We start from the raw sequence: 25,062 nt of genomic DNA on the forward strand, positions 1-25,062 counted from the left end.
GGGGGGGCCTCCGTAGCTAATGTTTGTTTGTTTGTTTGTTTGTTTGTTTTAATTTCAACAACCACTAGGTTTCCTCCTGGGGTGGACTTAACAAGACCTGCCTGAAGGGGGAGCGACGCCCAGTGGGCAGCTCCGTCTTATTTATAGTTATTGCCACAGATGGCCGCTGTGCCCCCTCCCCCTCCCCCAGCGACGGGGTGTCTGTCCTGCCCGGCACATGTGCAAATATAAATAACACAGCACTGGCACGGCATGGCTGGCACCGGGCTTGTGTGGCCGAGGGCAGGGCAGCTGGTCACCCTCTGGGCTCTGTGCTCCCACCTGTAAAGCCTCTGCAATAACAACGATCTTGCACGTTTGTGGCAGAAACTAGGAGAAGTAACGTATGGAAAGTCCTGGGAGCCCTGGACCCCTCCATGTGCCCGTACAGCGGGTACCGAGACACGCCAGAGCCCAGCAAGGCAGGCGGCGAATGAATCGCTGTACACGTTACCAAGGCGAGGGTCCGAGGCGTTGGGGCCCCTCCGAGAGTCCCCGGCACACGGACCCGGACTGCACGCCTTCACCGTGTGAGCCACCCCCTAACGCCAAGGGCCCAGCATTGCACTGCAGGTGCTGCGTGGGCAGCGAGCACACGCCCGCAGCTGCCGGGCGAGTTCTGTCATCCGCGTCCCTTCGCTCCGGAAACCGGTCCGGCCTCTCCCGGGAGGTCCCTCACCCTGGGACAGTCACCGTGCCCGCCGCCTGCCCATCGGCCTCATCCTCGGGCTGGGTCCCAGCTCCTCCTGAGCACACAGCCCCCGTCCCGGGAGGCACGTCTCCCGCAGGGACCACGGCCGCGCTCCTCACCCTCATCTAGGCTCAGGGACCGCCTGTCCCCGGGATGTGGGAGGCAGCCCCGGGGTCCTGGGCGGCTCGGCACTGAGTCGGGACAGAGCTGCCGGCTGCTGGAACCTGGAACCCCCAGGCACTCGGAGCTCAGCACCGCCCAGCCGAGCACCGTGAACTGAAACCGCACCGAGTCACGTCCTGATCGAACGGCCAACAGCTGGTGATTGGGAGGGAAGCGGAGAAAGTCACACCATGCACAGATGGCATAGACTTTTTCATCAGAAACAATGCAAACCAGAGAACAGGACCCCAAAACACCCTCTGGCCACAAAAACACCCTTTCAGAAGGGAAGGGGCCGCCCCAGCCAGCTGGTGCTGTGGAGGTGCAGGGGAGCCCAGCCCCATCCGGGGCAGTATGAGCACAGGTCACAGCAGGTGGACACGGCCAGGCACGGGGTCCAGTGCCCACAGGGCCGGGTGCCTAGCCCATCGCTCCCTCCCGGCTGACGGATTTTCTGCACTTTCACTGCCATCCACCCCGTGCCCATCACACTGGTAGGGAGCACCTGACTTAATCTGAACAGTAATCATATTATTTTAGATCTGAGAGCACATGTACTTATGTGAATAGGGGGTTAAGTTTTTCTTAAGTTTCCTTTGCAGGTAGGTTTGTGAGAAGCGTTTGAGGAGGTGACTCAGCTGTGAATCCAGCAAGCAGAGCCAATACGCAGGGTCAGACTGACCCACCAGGAGTCAAAACATCATCTCATCCACATCATCTCCTCACCATCCTCTCATCCACATCATCTCTCACATAGATATTTCTCTTTTTCCTCCCACCTCCCTCCCTTCCACTCTCTCTAAAAAAAAAAAAAAAAAAAAAAAAAATCAATGGAAAAAATATCCCCGGGTGAGGATTAAAACCACCCCCAGGGCTCACAAACCCCAGCAGACATCTCTCGGAACGAATAAAGCAAACTCCTGAGCCACGCACCCCCTGAAACGTCAGTGAGAAGCCAGGTGGTGATAACACTGTTATTCTCCCCAAACACCCAGGTAACCGGGTTACCAGTGTGTCTGGAACGAAGCCGGAGTTTTTCCAGGATCTGTGCCTCCAAACACGTCGGGAGCCTGGCAGCGAGGCCGCCCTGTGCCTGGCGGGCTCACGTGTGCCTGTTGGCACGACCTCCATGGACTCATCATCGAGCGCGGTGTTGGGAGCTACGTGCCCGCGGCCACGGGGACACACAGGGGGGAGGAGTGTCCTCCGGACTCACAGGCTCATCGGACCGTTAGGGGCGCAGAGGGTCTCAGCAGAGAGGGGACCGTTAGGGGCACAGAGGGTCTCAGCAGAGAGGAAGCCTGCGGAGCCCGCGGGAGGAGGAGGCCTGGGACGAGCCCTGCGGAGTCGGAGAGGCGCGCGACTCCTCCACCTGATGGCGTCGGTGTGAAGTGCCCCCGGTGCGCGTCCTGTGTGTGGAGCCTGAGACCTGCCCACGGGACCGCGCCCTGCTCTTCCCCCTGCCTGGCGTGCGGTTCAGCCCGTGCCTTGCTTAGTGCCTCGCCATCGCCAAGCTCAGCAAACGCCATTGGTATCAAATGTGCCGGACAGCTTTGCCCTTGGGTGCTATTTACAGTTTCTGTTGACAGATGCGGCCCTGAATTAGCGGGCAGTTTATCTCCACGATGTCCTTAAGCACTCGCCACACCGTGAGGCACTGAGGTCCGCGGGCCTGAGCTCCAGTCAGGGGCTCGGGCTCCGGGCCCGGCTCTGGTCTGTTAATCTGGGCGGAAGCTGCGTGACCCGGCACCGCCCCTGCCGCGGCCCTGGCCCTGGCCTCCCGGCTGTAAAGTGAGGCTGGATTAGAGGATCCTCGCTTAAGCCCCGCTACGCCGCGATTTCCCTCCCGGGTGGCCGTGCCCGGGGAGGGCATGAACGCAGGGCAGTCTGCTGGCTGGGAACAGGCCCGGACGCAGATCAGGGCGCGGACAGGACTCCATTTCCAAGTGCTTAAGGGCTTAGGATCCCGGAGGCCATGAGCTGTGCTGACAAGAACAGTTACTGGGGCTCTAGCCCGTCTGGCTCAGTGGGTAGAGCTTCAGCCCTGGACGGAAGGGTCACAGGTTCGATTCTGGTCAAGGGCACGTACCTCGGTGCCCGGCCCTGGTCGGGGCGTGCAGGAGGCAACCCGTCGACGTGTCTCTCTCACACGGACATTTCTCTGCCTTTCCCTCTCTGTTCCACTCACCCTCAGAACCGATGGGAAATGTCCTGGGGGAGGATCACCAACAGCAAACCCTCCGGCCTGCCCGCCCCTGGGGGCCTTCACCCGCGGGATTCCGCCTCATCGGCCGCCATCTGCAAAGCAGCGTCACTGACGCGCACAGACCTCTCCGTCCCCTCGGACGACAGCGCCCCTGGCCGTGTTGGCAGGGCCCCCGAGGCCGGCACAGGTACGGAGACCACGTGGACGCCCAGACCGGCTGGGAGACTGGAGGTGGGACTCTGGACCACAGGCTTCAGAAAGCCGGTTCCCAGAGGGAGCGTCCAGCTCATGCCCACCAGATGGCGCCCCGGCCCGCCGGCCCATCTTCCTCCCGCAGGGGACGTAGGGGACGTCTGTGGGCGGCTGCAAGAAAGGCAAACGCGCTTTATGGGAGAGGAAACACTTAATGACTGTGCTACCGGTGATCGCCTCCGTTTTGGAAGAAAGCTTATGTGAATCCGAACTGGCTCTAGCTCATCACAGTGAGTACTTTTGTCTCCCACAAGCATCATCTGAAAACTCCAAGTTGAGTGACGGCAGTTTAGTTATTGGCAACAACTCTTACATCAGAAGTAGATGCAGAGACAAAGGAGCATCGAACAGACCGTCAAACCTCAGAGGGAAGGCAGGGGAGGATGGGTGAGGGGGTACGAGACCAACAAGAGCTTGTATGCATATAAGCATAACCAGTGGACACAGGCCATAGCGGGGCGGGGGCGGGCTGGGGGCGGGGGCAGGGGCGGGGGCAGGCTGGGAAAGGACAGTGGGGGACAAGGGGGACACAGGTAATACTTCCAATAATAAAATACTTTTAAGTACAAATTAGCAGGCACAGAATAGTCCTGGGATGTCAAGCACAGCAAACAGTCAATAATATGATGCTAACGAGGCCTGGTGTTAGAGACTTATCGGATGATCCCTTTGTAAGTTATACAAATGTCCAATCACTGGGTTGTGCACCTGAAATTTTACTGTACCTCAACTCTAACTGAAAACATTTTTAAATATTTTTTTTAATGTTCAAAACTCAGGTGTGTGTGTGCATGTGGGTGTGTGCACGCATATGCATGTGTGTGCGTGTGGGTGTGTGTGCACGCATATGCATGTGTGTGGGTGTGTGTGTGTGCACGCATGTGTGTGCGTGTGGGTGTGTGTGCACGCATATGCATGTGTGCGTGTGTGTGCACGCATATGTGTGTGTGCGTGTGCGTGTGCATGTGGGTGTGTGTGCACACACTGTGGGGTTAACTATACGTGTCACCTGTCTGGGCGCGGTGCCAGGTGTCTGGTCAAACAGCAGCGAGGGTTTCCGTGAAGGTGTGGATGGGGAGTGACTGCGTCCATTCCCCAGGGCCAGGCGCCTCCGCTTGGAAGTTGCTCAACCCCAGGCCTTCCTTCGGAAGAGCACAGTGAGCAGGGCGGGGCCTTTCAACTGCGCCGGATGGTGAGGAGGTGGCGAGTGCGCCTCTCTTGGCAGCAGAGGGCGCCCGAGGCTTCCCGCTCCCTCCTGGACCCTGGCCAGCGGGAGCCCAGGAGCCGCAGGACACTCAGACCCGCCAGGCCAGCAGGAGGTCAGCGCAGAGAAAGGGCCTTTGTCCGCCCGGCCGTTCCCACAGGCCGCCTCGCAGGCAGGAAGACAGCAGGCTCTGTCCCCTGGCCCCGTGTGACCAGCCGGATGGGACGTCTGTGCACAGAAGGCTCTGGGGAGGCGGGAGGTCACCCTCAGCGTCCTTCCCGGGACAGGAAGCAGGAGCAGGGGACAAAAAGCTGGAGGAAGCGCAGGCCACCCTCCCCCACTCCCCCCACCATGCCCCTCCCCCCCTCCCCCCTCCCCGCCCCCGCCCCCCGCGGGGGTGCATGAGCGGCCAGTGCCCAGCCTCCGCCTCAGGGCGGTGGGTGTTCACTAGTGTGTGGGGAGGGAGGGGGTCCTGGTGGGAGCGGCTGCCCTGCCTGGCCGCCCTCAGGACAAGGATGCCCTGGCCCCGTGAGCCCGCCCACTGCTCCCGTGTCCCTCCCTGCGCAGGGCCCTGCACGCAGGACTCACTGCTCCCCCATCCTGCAGGCCCTCCCCCCCCACACACACACACCCCGTGAGCCCGCCCACTGCTCCCGCGCCCCACAGGCCTTCCCTGTGCAGGCGGGACCCTGCACGCAGGACTCACTGCTCCCCCATCCTGCAGGCCCTCCCCCCGCCCCCCCCACACACACACACACCCGTGAGCCCGCCCACTGCTCCCGTGTCCCTCCCTGCGCAGGGCCCTGCACGCAGGACTCACTGCTCCCCCATCCTGCAGGCCCTCCCCCCCACACACACACACACACCCCGTGAGCCCGCCCACTGCTCCCGAGTCTCTCCCTTCGCAGGCGGGGACCCTGCACGCAGATGCCACCTCCTGTCCCTCACACCTGAGCTCAGAGCACAGAGGCGGCCTCACCATCCGTGAGGGGAACCCCGTGACCAGGGCAACACAGGCCCGTCTTGCAGAGTAAACGCTTGTAAAGGCAGCGGCTGCTGGGCCGCGAGTCCTGGGAGAGGAACCTGACCCCTGACCTCACTGTTCCCAGGAAAACGCATGTCCAGCTCATCAGGCGCTCGTGTATCACCTGGGGGTGGGGGTCAGCTCACCCTGCGCTGAAGGGAGCCTGCCCTGAGGCGGGGGGTGGGGGGGAGGTAGAGAAACTGTTTCCTAGGTTGTACGTGAGCCCGAGGAGGCCTCACTGCTCAGACTTAGGGGGGTCCCACTGTGTCCTGCTCAGGTTTGGGGTGTCCCACTGTGTCCCTGCTCAGGTTTGGGGTGTCCCACTGTGTCCCTGCTCAGGTTTGGGGGGTCCCGCTGTGTCCCTGCTCAGGTTTGGGGGGGTCCCGCTGTGTCCCTGCTCAGGTTTGGGGGGTCCCGCTGTGTCCTGATCAGGTTTGGGGGGTCCCGCTGTGTCCTGCTCAGGTTTGGGGTGTCCTGCTGTGTCCTGCTCAGGTTTGGGGGGTCCCACTGTGTCCCTGCTCAGGTTTGGGGGGTCCCTCTGTGTCCCTGCTCAGGTTTGGGGTGTCCCGCTGTGTCCCTGCTCAGGTTTGGGGGGTCCCGCTGTGTCCTGATCAGGTTTGGGGGGTCCCGCTGTGTCCCTGCTCAGGTTTGGGGGGTCCCTCTGTGTCCCTGCTCAGGTTTGGGGTGTCTGCTGTGTCCCTGCTCAGGTTTGGGGGGGTCCCGCTGTGTCCTGCTCAGGTTTGGGGGGTCCCACTGTGTCCCTGCTCAGGTTTGGGGGGTCCCGCTGTGTCCCTGCTCAGGTTTGGGGTGTTCCGCTGTGTCCCTGCTCAGGTTTGGGGTATCCCGCTGTGTCCTGATCAGGTTTGGGGGATCCACTGTGTCCCTGCTCAGGTTTGGGGTGTTCCGCTGTGTCCTGCTCAGGTTTGGGGGGGTCCCGCTGGGCCGGGCAGCCTTTTCCGAGAGCACTGCAGTCGCGCCCAATGTGCACAGAGAAGCAGGTTGGGTGGCATCTCACCAGCAGGCCCGCGGCAGCTCCGAGAAGGCCTTCGGGGGCAGGGAGGCCGGCAGGGGACCTGGGGTGGGACTGGCCTGCAGCTGCAAGGCCCAGTGGCAGCTCCGAGAAGGCCTTCGGGGGCCAGGACAGCCCCTGCCCTGCGTCCTGCCCACGGGCACCCGGTGGTGGCACATGGCTCCATGTGAACAGAGGCGCTGGCGCTGAGAGGACAGAGGTGGTTGTTGAGTGACCAAGTGACCACAGCAGCCAGACCCCAGCCCTGGCCGCACAGACAGGGGCAGATGGCCACGCTCCCGGCCCCCGGCCCCCGACAGCAGAGGGCCCCTCGTGAACTGCTTTTCAAGCGTCGCCCCTTCAGGCTCGCAGCTGTGAGTCACGGGGGAAACCCAGAGATTTTGCGAGAGTCTGGCCTCCATTTCCGGTCAGTGAGCGGCCCTGCCCGTGACGGCCCGAGTCAGAGCGGGGCCTCCACCTCTGCAGGCGGGGAAACCGAGGCACCGGCCGCCTGGTCCTGCAGGCCTTGCCCACTGACCCCACGAGGGACCGGCCGCTGGGTCCTGCAGCCTTGCCCACCGACCCCACGAGGGACCCACCTCCCGATTCTGGCTGACGCGGGGCATCGCCTCGGCGCCTCTGCTTGTGAAGATCTCCTGCCACAAGTGGATGGGGGGCCCCGACCTCAGGGGGGGACAGTGAACCCCAACCTCAGGGGTGCACGGGGCGCCCCTACCTCAGGAGTAGATAGTGAGCCCCTACCTCAGGGGGGGATGGGGCCCTGGGCCAGATCAGGAAGGAGAGCAGTCACCGTCGGTAGTGACGGTGGGGTTTCCTCTCCATCTGGCAGAGGCTGCCCGAGGTGGACGGGGTCAGCGCCCCCCCCCTCCGCCCGCCCCCGGCACCTAGGAGAGAACCTGGCACCCGGCAGGCACTCGGGCGCTTTGAGGATTGGGTGCGCCAGGGTCACCACTGAGAGGTTTCGGGGCCCTGGGGGGGGGGTCTCGCCCTCTCCCGGGTCCCGATGGAACAAGGTCCCCCTGTGGGGACGCACAGGACTCTGGGCCGCTCACACCTGGAGGGACTCAGGGAGCCGCCGGGCGCGGGGCAGGTTGTGGGGAGAACTCACTCCCGCCGAGCCCCCCACCGGCCTCAGCGCACCCGGGGCACACGGGGCTCAAAGGGTGGTCCCCAAACTGCCTGGCCGATGGCTCTGAGGAACCGCGCACAGCGCACTCTTCTTTATGAAGATAAACTTGTCCTCCCAGCCAGCCTGGGAGCAGGAGGTCAGGGTTCGATTCCCATCAGGATACAGGCCCGGGCTGCAGGCTCGATCCCAGCGTGGGGCGTGCAGCAGGCAGCCGGTCGATGTTCCTCTCATCACTGATGTTTCCATCGCTCTCCCTCTCCCTCTTTCTCTAAAAATTAATTCAAAAGCATATTTAAAGAAGAATATTCTCTTAGCAACATCTCCCCATGAATAAAGATTTTAAGAGGAAAAGGACAGTTTAAAGAACCCTCACAGCACAATAGCAACACTGGGACCCCTGCTCATGTCACGTGCCAACTGTGAAAGGAAATGTTTGCGTCTACAAATGGTGACTCCCACCTTTCACTGTTAGGGAGGCTGCGTGCGGGCACGCAGGGGTGCTGGGTGGCGCGCTAGGATGGGCACCACCCCAGGCCAAGGGGACCAGGGCAGGAGGGAGCGGGCAGGGGCCTGGATCACACCTCTTGGGCATGCAGAGGCCCCTGACTTCGCCGTTGTGACTGGAAGGACCCTCGGGGTCAGCAAAGTCCCCCCTCACAGACGGGGCTCCAGCCCCTGCAGGCGGGGCTGCCCAGGTGTGGTCTCCAGGAGACACCTCACCCGGCTGCGCCCCACACAGACCTCAGGAGCCCTGGCATTTTCCAACCATTTATTCATCTCGCAGAAACGGACACAGGTGCCACGGCGTGGGCGAGGGTGGAACGACAAAGCGATGATAAATACATTCGCTGCAGGCACAGCGTCCGCGCCCCGCGTGCCCTCACGGGGGGTTCGTCTGAGAAGCCGCGACACTGCAGGCCGCGTGGAGCCGGCCGCGTGGGACACTCCAGCCCACGTGAGCGCGCCAAGCCTTCCGCGTCCGGTCCCTTCGCAGCACGTCCCGAAGCCCCGGGAGGTGCCTGGTGGCCAGCGGGGCGCTGGGGCTGGCGCAGCCGGAGCCCGGCCACCCACACAGTCAGAGGCAGCCACGCCCTGCCCCCCGCCCCCTGAGCTCCCACCAGCTCCTCCTGAACAGCAACATAGGGGGAGGGGCGATAAGAACATTCATTTTTTAACCCAAAATAAAGCATTTTGTAAGCGAGGAAGGGACTGAAACAAGACAGACACAAAGTAACACGTTCGTTTACATTCAGCCACGCAGGGGTTACCACAGGATTAGGTCGGGGGGGTGGGGGGGCGACCCCCCAGGCAGACGCCCCAGGACGCTCCCTCCCAGCCTCTCGCAGGAGGTCGGGGACCCCGGGGCCAGCCTCACTGAGCACATCGGGGTGAACAGAAACGGAGCCGAGGAGCCGCGTCCTGGGTGTGTGTAGCGAAGCGAGTGCAGGTGTTCACGGAGCAGCCAGGGAGTCCCACGGCTCCGTTCTCTAACGGGCAGGGGGCGCGAGAGAAATCGCCAAGTTCCAAGCACAGAGCTGGGCCCGTCCCAAGTCCAGGGGCGAAAACAGAAAGAAAACGAAGACGCTTCTGGCCGGGCCCTGGGGTGCCACGTGAACCTTGGCTGACAGCACAGTCCCTGCTTGTCCACACGGGTTGGAGCCGGGCTACGAACATCACGTCGCATGGGACACAGCCTTCCTGGTCCGACAGTGCTCAGGGGCCACCCCCCCACCCCCCGCATCTCCAGCAACACGCCCGGCTGGCGCTTTCCTGCCTCATTGGTGCAAACCTGCGGCTTCACCCCCAGAACTGCCCCCAAAGCAAAACAAGCTGGTCCCCGCGGCCTGCGGGGCCTCTCAGGTCTGTTTTGAGACGCTCTGGTTAGGAATGTGACACAGTAGCCTGCGTCCTTCCACGGGCCCTCTGCGTGTCCTGTGTTCCACCGACAGACGCCCGGGCCCCAAGACCACAGAAAGGGGCGCCTCGCCCAGCGCAGGCTACGCCTCATCTAAACCGAGCGAGGCTCCTGGGCGTCACTGTGCGGCCGCCCACCCTGACGCCCGGCCCTCCGGGGACCATCTCTCTGGAAGCCCAGCTTGGCATTCGGCTCTGAAACCGTCAACATCCTAGGAAGGATTCCCAAGGAACGGCCCAGCGGTAGCCATGTGGTCGCTGTTTAAGGACTGGACACATCAGCCTGTCCCCGGTCACAGAGAAACGCTCGTATACGCCATGAGGCTCTCAGATCAGAGAGGGATGCCACGCTGCGAAAGGGGCGCGTGTAGAAGAACACAGGGTCTTCCCTCGCCGTGAGCTCCTTGCCCTGGGATTCCCGTCTCCTGTGGTAAAGGCCAGCGCAGCCCGGCAGCACGACCCGTGTCCCTCCTCGGTGCACGAGCCAGCACCGTCCCCTCCGCTCTCACGGAGCTTGTCAGTCACCCCCTCCCTCTGGCACAAGCTCCAGATTCGATCAAGCTGGTCATGTCCAAACATATCAACTGGTAACTCTCATAACCAGAGCTTACAGAGCCCAGCCCCTTCCCACTGCCCCCGACTGCCACACAGGCTGCCACCTGGCTCCCTCCACGGGGCTAACAGGTAAGCAATACCTGGGCACGAGGTCATCGGAGCAAGTATTTCATCCTCCAAGTCCAGCCGACAGGAAGCCCTGTCTGTCCGTCTCTGAAAAGTCCGGCGTCATGTGACCAAGGAGCGAGAGCCGACTGCCTGTCAGTCCTCGCGCTCTGCGGAGCAGTGAGTGGCACGTGAACAACTGGGAAGATGAGCGTCCACCTGCAGACCTGCCGTGCACTTGCCGGTGCTGGCCCCTCAGGTCCACAGGCTGCCTGTCACTCTGCCACGTGTTCTGAGGGCGATGTTCTCAAAAAGCCGCCCCCTCCCCGGAATCCCGGAATCCACGCTGAGCACCCCGGCCGGGTCCCAGGGGCGCGTGCTCGCCCTCAGCACCCGTCGGGCAGCAGCCATGGGCCTCACCTTCCTCGGGGAACAAGTCTTCCTTTGAGTCCATCATGAAACACAGACGTGGCTCAGGGGCTGAGCGTCCGCCTACGAACCAGGAGGTCAGAGTTCGATTCCCCGGGTCGGGGCACATGCCTGGGTTGTGGGCTCCATCCCCAGTGGGGAGTGGGGGGTGCATGCAGGAGGCAGCCCATCAATGATTCTCTCACTGCTGATGTTTCTCTCTCTCTCCCTCTCCCTTCTTCTCTGAAATCTATAAAAATATTTTAGAGAGAGAGAGAGAGAGAGAGATCGTAGCCCTCACCAAAGGCTCCACCAAAACGGGAGCAGTGGCGGCAGGAACCCCTCTGACTTAGTTAGTGGGTGAGAAAGGGCTTAAGAGCTTTACTCATGCCCTGGCCTGTTTGGCTCAGTGGATAGAGCGTCAGCCTGTGGACTGATGGGTCCTAGGTTTGATTCGACCAAGGGCACATGCCAGGGTTGCTGACTCGATCCCCAGTAGGGGGCGTGCAGGGGGCAGCCGATCAATGATTCTCTCAGTGATGTTTCTATCTCTCTCTCATTCTCCCTTCCTCTCTGAAATCAATACAGAAATATATATATTTTTTAAAAAGCTTCACTCAGCAGTGACCACCTTAACCCTCCAGCCCAACAGCTGTGGCTCCTCTCGCAGATAGAGTTCACCTGGGCCTACCTGACCTGCCAACTCCCCGCGGCTGCTCATTTCGAAAGCCAAGGTGCCCCTGGGACCCCAGTCTGCGTCCTATGCACGCGGGACCCCTGAGGAACCCCTTTTGATCATCCCCCTGGGACGCTGTCTCTCTGGGAGGTTACCTGCGTGAGCACAACCTACACCTGAGGCCAAGGGCAAAGCTAAGCAAAGCGAAGGGAAAGGGAATGCGCAGTGGGGAGGCCCGCCTTAAAGCTGCAGCGAGGGAGTCCTGGAGGCCGAGCCGCCAGCTCCCAACTCCAAAGCCTTCAATAACCCGGTGGCAGCGCCCTACCCGCGACTCTCTCTCTCCTTCCTCCACTCCTCCTGGGAACCTGGGCCCAGGAGGCCTTCCCTGCCCAGGGGGTGAGGCAGGAGACTCCCAGGGGACCCGGCCCATCCTACGCAGCGCCCTCCTCGCCTCTGTCCAGCTTCTCCGGCAGGTTGAGCACGAAGGGGAAGAGCGCGCCCCGCACGTCCAGGGGGCCGCTCAGCGCCTCGGCCTCCACGCTGTCCTCCGCGGCCACGTCCCCGCCGGGCTCGCCATCCCGCGGAGGCACGAAGCGCCAGGTGCCCGCGCGGCTCACGCAGTAGATGCTGCCGCCCAGCGCCGCGCAGCGGAAGGGCTGCTGGCCCCACCCCGACGGCGCGCCCGGGAGCCGCAGGTGCGCGGCGCGGCAGCTCCACTGCTTGGCCACGCAGTGGTAGCGCAGCACGCGCGCCCCGCCGGCCTGAGGCTGCCCGGCCGCGGGCGCCTCCCCGCGGGCCCCGCACAGGTCGAAGCGGTAGATGCAGCCTCCCAGCGCCACCATGTCGGCCGAGCGCTCGCGGCCGCTGCTGCCCGGGCACTCCTGCCACTCGTCGCGCCGCGGGTCGTACTTGAGCAGGCGGTAGAAGAGCGAGCCCCCGGACACGTAGATCTCGCCGTTGCAGATGGCGGCCTCGTGCGCCACAGCGAAGGCGCCGCGGGGCAGCGGGGCCACGGCGGCCCAGCGGTCGGCGCGCGGGTCGTAGCGCTCCACGCTCAGCAGGCACTCGCCGCCCACGGCGTACAGGTGGCCGTCCAGGGCCAGCAGCTGCAGCTGCGAGCGCGCCTGGCGCAGCGGCCGCACGGTGCTCCAGCGGTCGGTGGCCGGGTTGTAGCAGAAGACCTGGTCCGAGGGCCGCGCGCGGCCGTCGGGGCCCGCGGGCGCCACGCCGCCGGCCACGAAGAGGTAGTTGTAGAGCACGCACAGGCCGCAGCCCCGCGCCGGCGCGCCCTCGGGCAGCCGCGTCAGCTCCCGCCACTCGCCGGCCGCCTCGTGCCAGCAGTAGATGGCGGCGTCCCCGCGGCCCTCCGCGTCCCCCGACGGGCTCTGCGGACGGCTGCCCGCGCGCTCCCCGGCCGGCCCCAGCGCGGCGGCCAGCAGGCGGGCCCGGCCGGCGCCCAGGCGGCGGCGCAGCAGCAGGTCTCGCTCGGCGCCCGACAGGCGCCCGAACACGGCGGGCTCGCGCAGCACGTCCAGGTAGTGGTCGCTCATGAAGCCGTAGGCGGCGTCGCGCAGCTCCGTCAGCCGCTGCCGCTTGGCCGCGCTCAGCACCTCCAGGCAGTTGGCGAGGCTCAGCTGCGGCGCCACGGCCTCGGTGGCGCGCTGCGCGGCGCAGGGCAGCTGCAGGCGGCGCGCCCCCGCCACCACCTCGGCCACGTTGTCGGGCCGCACGCCCGCCATGCGCCCGCTGTACGCGTAGGCCAGCAGCAGCCGCAGCGCCGCCCAGCCCACGCCCGTCACCCGCAGCACGTCCCGCGACGCGCGCGCGCGGAAGTAGTCGCTGCGCGCCGCCAGTACCGCCTTGTGCGCCCGCAGCCGGCGGCCCGACACCTCGATGACCAGGTCCGGCTCCCCGTGCGCGGGCCCGACGCCGGGGGGCAGAGGCGCGGTGTCCCCGGGCTCCTCCGGGGATGCGGGCTCCTCCGGGGACGCGGTCTCCTCCGGGGATGCGGGCTCCTCCAGGGACGAGGGCTCCTCCGGCGACGCGGCGCTGCCGACCTCCCACTGCCTCTCCACCACCCGCTGGCCGCTGCGGCACGGGGGCGGGGAGGCCGCTGCGCCCTCGGCGGCGGAAGCGCGGGACTGCGGCGGGGACTCGTCCCCGGAGCTGAAGCACAGGGAGGCGCCCAGGCTGCAGGGTGACTGCGCCGGGGACGGGGACCGGGACGGGGACGAGGCGCCCTCCCCCCAGGACGCGTCCGGCGGCTGCAGGCTGCCCTCTCCCGGAGCCTCGGGCGCGCTGCCGCCTCCCCCTGCCTGGCGGCGCGCTCCCGGCGCCAAGGTGCCCCTGGGATCCGGCCCTTGGCCCGGGTCATCCCCGGGGTAGAGGACACGGGGGGCCACCGGGTTCTCCATGGCAGCGCCCCTCCCCTTAGGAGCCCACCATGACCTTGGGTGGTTCAAGGGCGAGGGTTCCCCGGGGGCTTCGGGCCTTGGTGGGCTCTCCTGGCGCGCGCTCAGATGTGACTCCTGCTTCCACTGCTTGTTGATCCCAGGAGGTTCTCCTCAACCCCTCCCCACCCTTCTCTCCTTCAAAGAGGGCGCGCCCGCCCTAGATGCGCCTGCTAAGGTGACCTCAGCCTCCAGCGGGGTGTTGAGGCCTCAGTTAGTGCCGGGGCAGTCCTGGGCCGGCCCTGCGCCTCCGGGGCCCCCTCTCTGCGCTCCTGGGCTGTCAGGTGCACGGGACCAACCCGGGCGCGCCCCCTCCTGTGTCCAGCGTCCTTGCTTTACACTCCATCACCTCGCAGCCCGAGGAACCAAGGGTCTGAGAGGGGGTGTCCACCTCCGAACTCAGCCTTAACTCCGTCTCTTGTATAGAGGCCCCTGGGAGCTTCCTCTTTCAGGGGCTGCCATTTGTCATTCGGGGTCACACGTCAGCCGGGCAGCGTGGCCTTGTGTCCGGTGTCAGCAGCTCTGGTGACGGGCCCGATCTGCCGGTCCCCCGGCGGCCAGCCCATCCCTCACTCGCCAGGTGCGCGCTGGAAAAACAGGATCAGGCGCAGGTCACTCAGCCGCCCTGGGGCCTGGCCTGCGGCTTCCTCTGGGGGGCAGGTGTTTCCCTCTCCTCCACAGCATCCTCCGGGCTCCTGTGGGGGGAGAGGAAGCGTGAGCCTGCCGTCTGGGGTGTTTGTGTGGACGGGGTCGCCACACTTCCCGCATCACCGCTCAGGTCCAGCCGCCCAGTCCGTGGGAGGGACCCTGACTTCTTCCTGCCGGACGTGCTGACCGCCTACAGAATAACAGGGATTTAAAATGCCCTCGCCCCCCCCGCCCCCCTCCCCCCACACACACACACTGATGCGGGGGCCTGCGAAGGGGAGCTCCGTGCAGGAAATGGGCTCCACGTGTGACATGGCAGCATTTGGGGGACAGCGCTGAGCGGTCCCGTCTCTCGTGTTCACCCGGTGAATGGACTCCGGGTAAAGCCCGCACCTCGGGAAGGCACAGCTGACCTTCCTCAGTTGCTTTACTTTCTGGTTCATCCTCACCTGAGGCTATTTTCCCATTGATTTCTAGGGAGAGTGGGAGAGAGGGAAAGAGAGAGAAATATCGATGTGAGAGAAACATCGACTGGTTGCCTCCTGCATGGGCCCCAACCAGGGCCCAGGCTAGGGAGGAGCCTGCAACCCAGGTACATGCCCTTGACCAGAATCAAACCCTGGACCCTTCTGTGTGTGTGTGGGGGGGGGGGGGGGGGGTGAGGACGCTCTAACCACTGACCAACACTGGCCAGGGCGCCTTGTTCCATGTGCTCCCGGGCGGCACTATCCTGCAGTCTCCCCCAGTCCCTTGCCTCCCACGCAGCCCCAGCAGATGTGGCGCAGGGCAGGGCACCTCCCCGCAGAGCCCAGGCCCCTCAGAGCCCTGCAGGGCTCCCTCTTGGAATTGTGTGTCTGGGAACCTCAGGGAAGCTACTCTCCCCAAAGCCCCCAGGCAGCAAAAGGAAGCCAACCCACATCAAATGAATAGTCAACCCCCACACCCAGAGGGCCTGGCAGGCCCTGGGAGACCCTGCAGGCGAATTACAAAATAATCCCAGCAAAGACCTTTCCCCAGGCGCCACAGCCTTCCTGGGGCTCCTTCGCCAGGAAGGGGGCGCAGCGGCCTGGAACCCAGGATGCCCTAGCTTCCCGAGGAGGAGAAAGGCAGGAGGCAGCCCCACTGGCTCCGGCTCGGGGTCTCCCCAGATGCCTGCGCCTCTCACGTGAGAGGGCAGCACACGTAGCCCCTTCCCCAGCACCTCCTGGTTCTCTCGGCGTTCTTCACACCGGCCTGGCCTGAGTGCCCAGGGCTGAGCGCACACACGTGTGTGTGTTTGTATGTGCATATGTGTGCGTGTATGTGCGCGCCTGTGTGTGTGTCTGTCTGCTTGTCCTGCTCTTCCTGCTCCTGTTACTAACACACTCTGTGATAATTCTTGGAAATAAGTGTCTCCAAGCTGGAAAGGCGGCATTCAATGCCCCCCCCCTCTCTCTCTCTCTGAGGCCCAGACGTCTTCAACAATAACTCGTTGGCCTAGTTGCGAGGTGGGAGGCACCGGCCGAGGTCGCGGGGAGCCGTGAGAAATGCTGAGCGTAACCGGAGCCCTGCCCGCCCGGGTCCTGGGACGCTGAGCTCACAGGACAGGCCGCTGTTTGCTCAGCTGTGTGGCTGCCAGGATGCTATCGCCGCGCCCCTGCTTCTCGGCGGCCTGTGCACCTGAAGGGGGAGGACGCCGGCCGCAGGGACCGGGTGATGACACAGGGGACCGGCCGGGCCTGGCGCAGCTCCTGGCATGGTCCCAGGGCCTCGCTGAGTCATGCGGGGGACTGGGCGGGTCAACATGGAAGCCCACTGGCCTGTCTCACCCCAAATTCACATGAACCTTAATAAAACCAGAGGCCGGCTCTCACTTGGCTCATCCTCTGAACATTTCTGTGCAAAACAGAAGACCTTGACCTCAGCCAACGGTGCTTTTTTCTTTACACTTTGGCCTGGAATAGGGTCCCAGGCAGCCCGGGGGTCTTCCCGTCTCCACCGACTAAGCGTTAAGGCAGGGAGTGGGCACGCTTTAACGCAGGGGCGAGGAGCCTGTTTCCTGCCAGGGGCCTGTGGACATTTATAGATTCATTCTCGAGCCGTACAACACGACCCACTTAAACACTAGCTAGAGCAGACGTCCCAGTCCCAGGACACGTGGCCCCACATGGCAAAGCCGGGCCCTTTCCAAATGGTGCTGAAGAAACTCCAGAGGCAGCTCCATTTCCCCCAGCCCCACTCCTGCCACCGGAGGCCCCAGTATGCCATTTCCCCTTAGAACCGTCGGGGAGAGTCAGCCCACGGGGCACCTCCCAGCCCTTCCCTCTGTGATGTGCGCCGGAGCCCCTCGGCCGAGTCGGGGTTTCCAAAGGGACTTCCCGCCCGGGTGTGCTTGCTCCAGGTCCCACGGCACAGGGTGGGGAGCTGTCCCCATGACATGAAGTGGCCCCCATCAGGGCCAGGTGGTATGGCTTGAGCATCGGCCCATGAACCAGGGGGTCATGGTTCCATTCCCAGTCAGGGCACATGCCCGGGCTGTGGGCTCGGTCCCCAGTGGGGGGCGAGCAGGAGGCAGCCGATCACTGATGTCTCTCTCCCTCTCCCTCTCGCTGAAATCAATAAAAACATTTTAAAAAATAACGCCCACTGGTGAGGGGTCCTGTGGGAGGGATGGTACCTCCCAGAGCAGCCCCCCACCCCCCCCCGGGTCTGTCACCACCGCTGGTGACAGAAGGAGCAGCCAGGGATAGGGCTGTGCTGGCGGGAGGGGGGGGGGTCATAATAGGTTCCTTCTCCATTGTCCTCAGGACATATTTTAGTGGGAACAGGTCTGAGTTCCATCTAATGTACAAGCATTTCCCCTGAAGATTATCAATTTCTTCTCGACCGTATACATACCTAAACAGAACATTTTTTAGTTTTTTCCCCATTGTTCCACTGTTTATATGAAACTTAGAAAATAAGCTTGTGGATGTGTCCCTAACGTGGACATTATTGTGTATTTAATGAGGACACTCGCTCATTTAAAATGAACTATGCTTCACTATCATATCACACGTTGCTAAAAAGAATCTTCCATCCCAATGATCAGCTTACTTTAAGAAAGTATTTGTCAGTGGACGTAGAAAGCTTAGGCCAACCTCTCAGCAGGCGTCCTTCTAAGGAATTCCTTCTCAGTGACGCTCAGGCCACACCCTCACAGTTGTGTTTTGTTTTAATATGTTTTTATGTTTTTATAGAGAGGAAGGGAGGGGAGAGAGAGAGAGAGAGACATTGATGTGAAAGGGAAACATCAATGTGAGAGTCATCTATCAGTGGCCTCCTGCACACCCCTCACTGGGGATCAGGCCCACACCCAGGCATGTGCCCTGACCTGGAATCAAACCAGTATACTTTCCTTTTTTTTTTTTTTTTAAATCCTCACCCAAGGATATTTTTCCATTGATTTTTAGAGAGAGTGGGAGAGAGGGAAAGACAGAGAAATACCAACATGAGAGAAACACATCGATTGGTTGCCTCCTGCATGAGCCCGCCCCAACCAGAGCCAGGGCCAGGGCCGGGGAGGAGCCTGTCACCCAGGTATGTGCCCTCAACCGGAATTGAACCCAGAACCCTTCGGTCCGAAGGCCGACACTCCATCCACTGAGCCACACCGGCCAGGCCGGACCAGTACTTGTGGTGCCTGGGACAGTGCTTAACCCATGAGGCAACACCAGCCGGGACCTTCATGGTGTCCATGCCCGTCTCCGGCCGCACCTGTGCCCTGCCCCTGCCTGCCTCCCAGGGCAGCAGGAAAAGGCTGGCCACCCAGTCAGTCCCTCGAGGCCGCCCGGCCCTGCCAGGCTGCGGGGACTCAGGAGGCTGATGGGGTGTGGCATTAGAGCAGTGTTCTCAACCTTCCTAATGCCGCGACCCTTTAACACAGGTCCTCATGTTGTGGGGGCCCCCAATTTCATTGTTACAAATTGAACATAATTAAGGCATAGTGATTAATCACAAAAACAATATGTAATTATGTATGTGTTTTCCGATGGTTTTAGGCGACCCCTGTGAAAGGGCCGTTTGACCGACCCCCAAAGGGGTCGCGACCCGCAGGTTGAGAACCGCTGAACTAAAGGGTCCTGCCTCCACCCTGACATCGTGCAGGGGACGATGGGTTGCAATTTGCTGTCTCTGCAAAGTCGCCCAGCATCTGACTAGCCTGGTCTGTAGGTGAAGGTGGCACCACAGGGATCCGTGTGGCGTTTCCCCTTAAACGTGGGTCTGCAGTTAATGCTGCGGCACAGGCCTGACGGAGAACTCATCCCACCCCAGGAAGGTGGCTATTCTGAAAGCAACACCCGCCTCTGGCAGAGCCCACAGCACGTCGTCAGGGGTTGAACGTCAGCCTCTCCACCAGGAGGTCACGGTTCGATTCCACACTCAGCCAGCTCAGGTCACAGTCAGGGCACGTGCCGGGTGGCTGGCTCCCACCCCAGTAGGAGACGTGCAGGTCAGTGATTCTCTCATCATTAATGTTTCTGTCTCTCCCATCCTCTGTGAAATCAATAAAACTATTTTTATTAAATGAATAATAAAACAAAACCCTGGGGAGGCTGTGACGTGGGTGTCTGAGAGGACACGGAGCAGGACGGCTGGTCCCAGGAAGAGGCAGGACTCTGAGCGGCCTGCAGCCCCAGGGCCAGGCCTGGACCCCTAGCCCTCGGCCCAGCCTCGCCTTGGGACAGCTGCTCACGGCGTGTCCCTACCACCCGGCTCCCATTCCCGGCAGGTCCCTAAGGGGACAAGGCCAGCGGCCCTGCGGGGATGCGCTCTGGCAGTCGGCCTGCCCATCCGGGGAGGGTCCCTGGGGGCACCCCGCCCATCACAGCCAGGACCCCCTGCAAAGGGGTTTGATGCCAGAGAGGCTTCCATGGGCACGAGGACCGCCTGGGCCACGGCGCACAGCACGCAACGGCCACTTTCTCAGGCTGCACCTGCCAGCCCGAGATCAAAAGCGTGTGATGGGGAGCGGTGGGGGGACCCCGAACCTCCGCTGTGCATCTGGTCACCTGTCAACCCAGCTCGTCCAGGTGTTCACACTCGGACCTCCCAGAGCACCGGTCAGCAGGCCGCCGGCCCCGCACCCGCACCCGCACCGTGGCCCTCGGTGTGGGGAAGGCCTACCCACGCGGCGGAGGACGCGGGCGGCACAGAGAGCAGCGCTGCTGCAGTGGAGAGTGCGGAGAGGGTGTACGCGCACACCCGCGGGAAACGGGGAAGCACTGGGGAAACGCCGAAAGGTAAAAGGCATGTTGAGCCCGGCCGGTGTGGCCCAGTGGTGGAGCGTAGACCTGTGAACCAGGAGGTCACGGTTCAATTCCGGTCAGGGCACATGCCCAGCTGTGGGTTCGACCCCCAGTGTGGGGCATGCAGGAAGCAGCCAATCAATGTTTCTCTCTCATCATGGATGTTTCTCTCACCCTCTCCTTTCCTCTCCGAAATCAATAAAAATTATGTAAAATAAATAATCAAAATAAAAGGTGTGTTGACAGTGAGATTATGACTGACTCATAATTTTTGGTCTCCTCATTGTCTATAATGTATGACATTTAGAATCAGAACACATATAGAGACACATTTCTGCGTATGTGTTCATGTTTGTGCGTGTGTGTACATTTGCATGCGTGTGCACGGGTGTTTATGTATAAAATGAAATGGTCAGGCCCCACAGAGCGCAGTGCTTGGCAGGAGAACGTGGTAAAAGCAAGGCATACTCTCATCATCCTGGGCTTCTAGGTAGAGAATCCTGGAAAAGAAAGGTGTCGGTTTTAAAACTCAGGCTTTGCTACCCCCTGAGCCTGATGTAGGCTGGGGTTTGAAGGGGAAAATGCTGACCTCGGACCGCTGCATCTGAGGCCCACAGTCTCGGGCTGAGCGGGCCCCGGCGCCCCCCTCACAGCGGGGTCGTGTTAGAGGCTGCGGAGAGACCCAGTTCAAGCCTCCCCTTCCCAAAACGGGGAGCTGGGGCCCGAGAGGGGAGCGACCACCCAAGGTCACCGGCTAATTAATGAAGACAGGGGCCAGAACCCAGCCCTTCCCACTGCCCTCACCATCACAATTCCAGAAGCAGAAGAGCAAAGAGGAGTCTAAGGCCCATCAACTTCCACGGTTTCTTCAAAGCCCAGGAGCCGGCAGAAGCCGTGGTCGGCTGAGACTGCCCATGTCAGCCTGTTACCCGCGCTCGCTGGTGTTCTCGGGAAGGGGACGAAAGGGGGTGACCAGAAGGACAGGGAGCGGGGCTGCTGTGTGTCTGCACCTCCTAACTCCAGTGCACTGGGGATCGGCTTCCACACAGGGGTTTGGGGGACGCAGGCCCGCAGGCTGGGGCGGGCGCACTGTGGAACAACTGCTCACCAGAAAGCAGCTCTGGCCACCACCTTCAGGACTGTGGGCCGTCTCCCATGACAACGGGGAGCCGCAGCAGCCGCCATGACAGGACTTGTGTCCGTAAATGCCACTCTGACTACGTACGAGGACCTGATCGAGGGGACCAGACTGAGGCAGAGCCCACACGGAGACGTCGGCAGTGGTAAAAGCAGCGATGACGTGGCGTGGACAAAGGTGGCAGATCCGGGAACCACACACTCAGCCGTCCCCCATGACTCTAAGACCTTATGATAAAACTAGAGGCCTGGTGCACGAAATTCATGAGGGGGGTTCCCCTCAGCCCAGCCTGCACCCTCTCCAATCCGGGACCCCTCGGGGGATGTCCGACTGCCAGTTTAGGCCCAATCGGACATCCCTCTCACAATCCTGGACCACTGGCTCCTAATCGCTCACCTGCCTGCCTAGTCACCCCTAACTGCCCCCCCTGCCAGCCTGGTTGCTCCCAACTGCTCCCCCTGCAGGCCTAGTCACCCCTCACTTCCCCCCTACCAGCCTAATCGCCCCCAACTGCCCCCCCTGCTGGCCTGGTCACCCCCAACTCCTCCCTCCCCTGGCAGCCTAGTCGCCCCACGCAGCCTGCTTGTTCAGCCGTTTGGTCGTCCCTCACTAACCCCTACCCCCTTGCTAGTCTGGTTGTAAGCAGCCATCTTGTGAGGGTGTGAGGGTTAATTTGCATATTACCTCTTTATTATAAAGGATAGTAACAACGGCATTGAAACATTGTATGTACCCCATCCTGGGTGATGCTGTCCCTTTAGGACTCAGGCGATCTCAGTTCTGTGAAATTAATCCACGTCCCACATCCTCCATCAAGCCCTACAGCATAAAGCTCCACTGACCTTCACACAGGAAACACCACAGCTAATCAGGAAGAAGAATCACGGCCAGGGGTGCTGCCTGGCGGCCCCTCAGCGCTCCTGTGCACCCGGCCCTCACCACAGGGCCTTTGCACTGCTCTTCCTTCTCATCCTCCTCATCCGCAGACCTCAGCTCCAGATCCCTCTGCCCGGGGCTTTCACAGGCCTTGTCTCAGCTCATTGCACGTGAATTAACTTGATTCCCTGTTAAGGCCCCTCGCCTTATTAGAATCTCAGCTGCAAGGCGTGGGCACTGGGTCCGTTTTACTGGCCACTGTACCCCCAGCACACGGACCTGTGCCTGGCCATGGTGGGCATTCAATAAATATTTGTGACAGGAGATTCATGTGTAACCCGCAGACAGAGAGGGGCTTCCGTGTCCCAGGCGCCCCCTTTGGCAGGAGCCGGGGCGTTGCAAATGGTTAAGCTCCTCGAAGTTTCGATCTTATTCCGAACGCTCACTGTTAATGATTGTGCAGACGTGGGCTGGGCACCGAGAGTATGATGTTAGCGTAACTGCAGTCATGTCACTGGGAAAACCTAACTCAAGGCCACGACGGGCTCCAGAGAAGGGCAGCTGTCGGCCACCCCGCGTCGCCAGGACAGGGCCGGTTCCTGGTCCGAAACCCGCTCAGGCCACAGCCAGGCGTCCCGGCCCCCGAGCCTCAGGGGCCGTGGGCTGGGCAGCCTCCAGCTGCCTGCGTGCCTCCAGCTTCCCACACAGCGAGCGTCACCGAGCAACGGATGCTGCTGGCATTCAGCAAACAGCTCACACCAGCCGGAGGAGGCGTTCGCCGCGGGCAGCCTCCCCGGGTAGGTGGAGGGACAAAGGCACCAAAAGTGCACTTGGAGCTCAAAACAGGCCCCCGCTTTCCTGTTGACGAGGCTGCTGCTTACATGAAACGAGGGGGCCAGACCAGCAGCCGTGGGGACGCTCAGACAGGTGGTCCCACACCCAGGCCCTGACCTGCTCCCCTCGCACACAGGCCCTCACCTGCTCCCCTCGCACCCAGGCCCTCGCCTGCTCCCCGTCACAGCAGGGCGCTGTGCGTGGGGGCAGGACTCCCACCGTGTGACCAGAACCAGAACAAGCACAGTCACCCCAGGACCACCTCTCGCTCACTCCAGGACGGACAGCCTCTCGCTCTGGTTCCCCTGCAGCCAGGCCCGCCCTCCATGGGCCAGCACATCCCTGCACAGCCTCCTCCTGCGCCTCCCAGGGCTGCCTGCAGGCACAGGGGAAGCTCAAAGGCCTCCTGTCTCATTGGAGTCTTTGCCTGGTTCCCAGCGAATGCCAAGGGCCATGATGGGCAGACCTGGGCTGGCCCTGGTGCAAGTCCGAGGGCTTCCGGGCTCAGCTCGTGGAGACTGGTGCTCTAGCCAGGAGACCTCAGCTGGGAGACGAGGCGCCTGGCCCCGTCCCGCTTCCTAAACACCCGGATCACCAGCTGGTGGCTGCTGCTGGGGGGGGGGGGGGGGCAGGAGTTGACGATCTGAGGGCCACCTGCCTGGAGTGGGTTGAAGAAATAAGGCCCCTATCACCTCTGTTTGTCATTTTCCCTCAGAACAGACCCAGGGAGAGGCGCACAGGGAAGGCGGCTGTGTAGGGACCTAAGAGGTGGTGAACTTTTAAAAATTGATTTTAGAGAGGGGGAGGAGGGAGGGAGGGAGGAGGGAGGGAGGGGGAGGAGGGAGGGAGGGGGAGGAAGGAGGGATGGAGGGAGGGAGGGGGAGGGAGGAGGAGGAAGGGAGGGAGGTGGAGGGGGGAGGGAGGGATGGAGGGAGGGATGTGTGGTTCCACTTATTCCCGCATTCATTCATTCATTCATTGGTTGATTCTTGTAAAAGTGCCCAAACCTGGGCTCAAACCCACAGCCTTGGCCACATCTGGGCTCGGCTCTAACCCCCAGCAACCGGCCAGAGCCCGTTTAAAACCCTCCCTAATGAAGGTCCCAGGAGCCGCCCAGGCCCGCTCCGGAGGCCGGTGCCCAGCACTGGGGCGGGGACGGGGACGGGGGCGGGGCGAGGCCTGGGGAAGGGGGTCACCTGGGGAGCACAGGGCGGGGTGAGAGGTGCCGGCCTGGGCCGCTGCGGGATGAGCGCCCCACGGGCTCCGGGTCAGTGAGGCGACTTCTCGGCCCCCTCCCACCCCGTCCCATCCTGACGCCGGGCACGTGCACAGGCGCCCGGGCACCGCCACGGGCCGCGCGGTCAGGGGGGCAAAGGCTCCGCGAAACAAAGCGTGCGGTTTTCGGGAGCCCAGAACCGGGGGGGGGGGGGGGGGGGGTAGTGCAGGAGGAGCGGGACCGGCGGTTCCGGGGGCCAGAGCCACCCAGGTGCCCGCGGGCGCGGAGCGCGGCTTCCCCCAACTCCAGCTCGTTCCTCCCGCCCCAGGGCCCAGGCCCGGAGGTCCCCCCTCCCCGCGTCCTGGGGTCCCCGCCGGCCGCCTGGGCAGCTGGGAGCGAGCGGCTCAGCCCCGACCCGCCAGCCAAGACCGTGGCTGCGCGCCCGGCCGCCTCCCAGGGGCGCGCAGCGGGCGCGGGCGGGTCCTCCGAGCCGGTCAGACGGCCGCGCGTGGGGACGCGAGTCGGTGGCGGGACCCGCCGTGTCCTCCGAGCCCCCCCTTCGGCGCCTGAGGCCGGCGGCTCCGCTTCCCGCGGGAGCGCACTGAGTGTGGGGGGGGGGGTCCCCGCGGGTGGGCCCCTATCCACGCGGGCGTCCAGGACCGAGGTCCGTCCACCCTCACCGCCCCCCACGCCAGGCTGCCACCCCCGCCTCCGCGTCCTGGGCGGCCCTAGCCCCCATCAGCACCCCCATCAGCGCCCCCACCGCCGCCGCCCCCTCCTCCCGCCCCGGCTCCCCCGTCGCGCGCGTCCCGGGCGTCCGGCCGAGGCCTCCTCCCGTCCCCACCGGCCACCCTACCTCGCCGCCGGCGCCTCGCCCTCTGCCCGGCGCTCACCGAGCTCGGGACGCGGCCCGGGGTCCCCGGTGCGCGGTGCGCGTGCGCGGGGCTCCTCCCGGCACCTGTGCGAGTGCCCGCACTCCGCGCCCCGGAGCGCCCGCACTCCGCGCCCGCCGCCCGCACCGCCCGCACCGCCCGCTCCGCCCGCTCCCGCTCCCGCTCCCGGAGGCGGCCCAGCGCCCCGCACTCACCGCCACAGCGAGGCCCGGCCGCCGGGAGGAGCGCGGGCTGCGCGGGAGTGGGGGGCGGGGGCGGCTCCGCGTGGAGCGCGCCGGCGCGGGCGGGGGAGGAGGGGGGCCGGGGCCGGGCGAGAGGGGGGGGGGGCGCTCTCGGAGGCTCCCT

General features: G+C 63.4%; 1 protein-coding gene across 1 annotated transcript; it reads right to left on the bottom strand.

The window, feature by feature from the left end:
• Positions 1 to 8,492: 8,492 nt before the first annotated feature.
• KBTBD11 (kelch repeat and BTB domain containing 11) lies at positions 8,493 to 24,713 on the bottom strand. The gene is made up of 2 exons (XM_081085075.1): positions 24,681 to 24,713; positions 8,493 to 14,540 (listed from the first exon to the last, which is right to left on the bottom strand). The coding sequence occupies exon 2, from the start codon at positions 13,807 to 13,809 to the stop codon at positions 11,827 to 11,829; it is 1,983 nt and encodes a 660-aa protein (XP_080941201.1). The 5' UTR covers positions 13,810 to 14,540; positions 24,681 to 24,713; the 3' UTR covers positions 8,493 to 11,826.
• Positions 24,714 to 25,062: the final 349 nt, after the last annotated feature.

The sequence above is a fragment of the Myotis nattereri genome, assembly GCF_964212035.1.
Source record: "Myotis nattereri genome assembly, chromosome: 2".
Classification (NCBI taxonomy): Eukaryota; Metazoa; Chordata; class Mammalia; order Chiroptera; family Vespertilionidae; genus Myotis; species Myotis nattereri.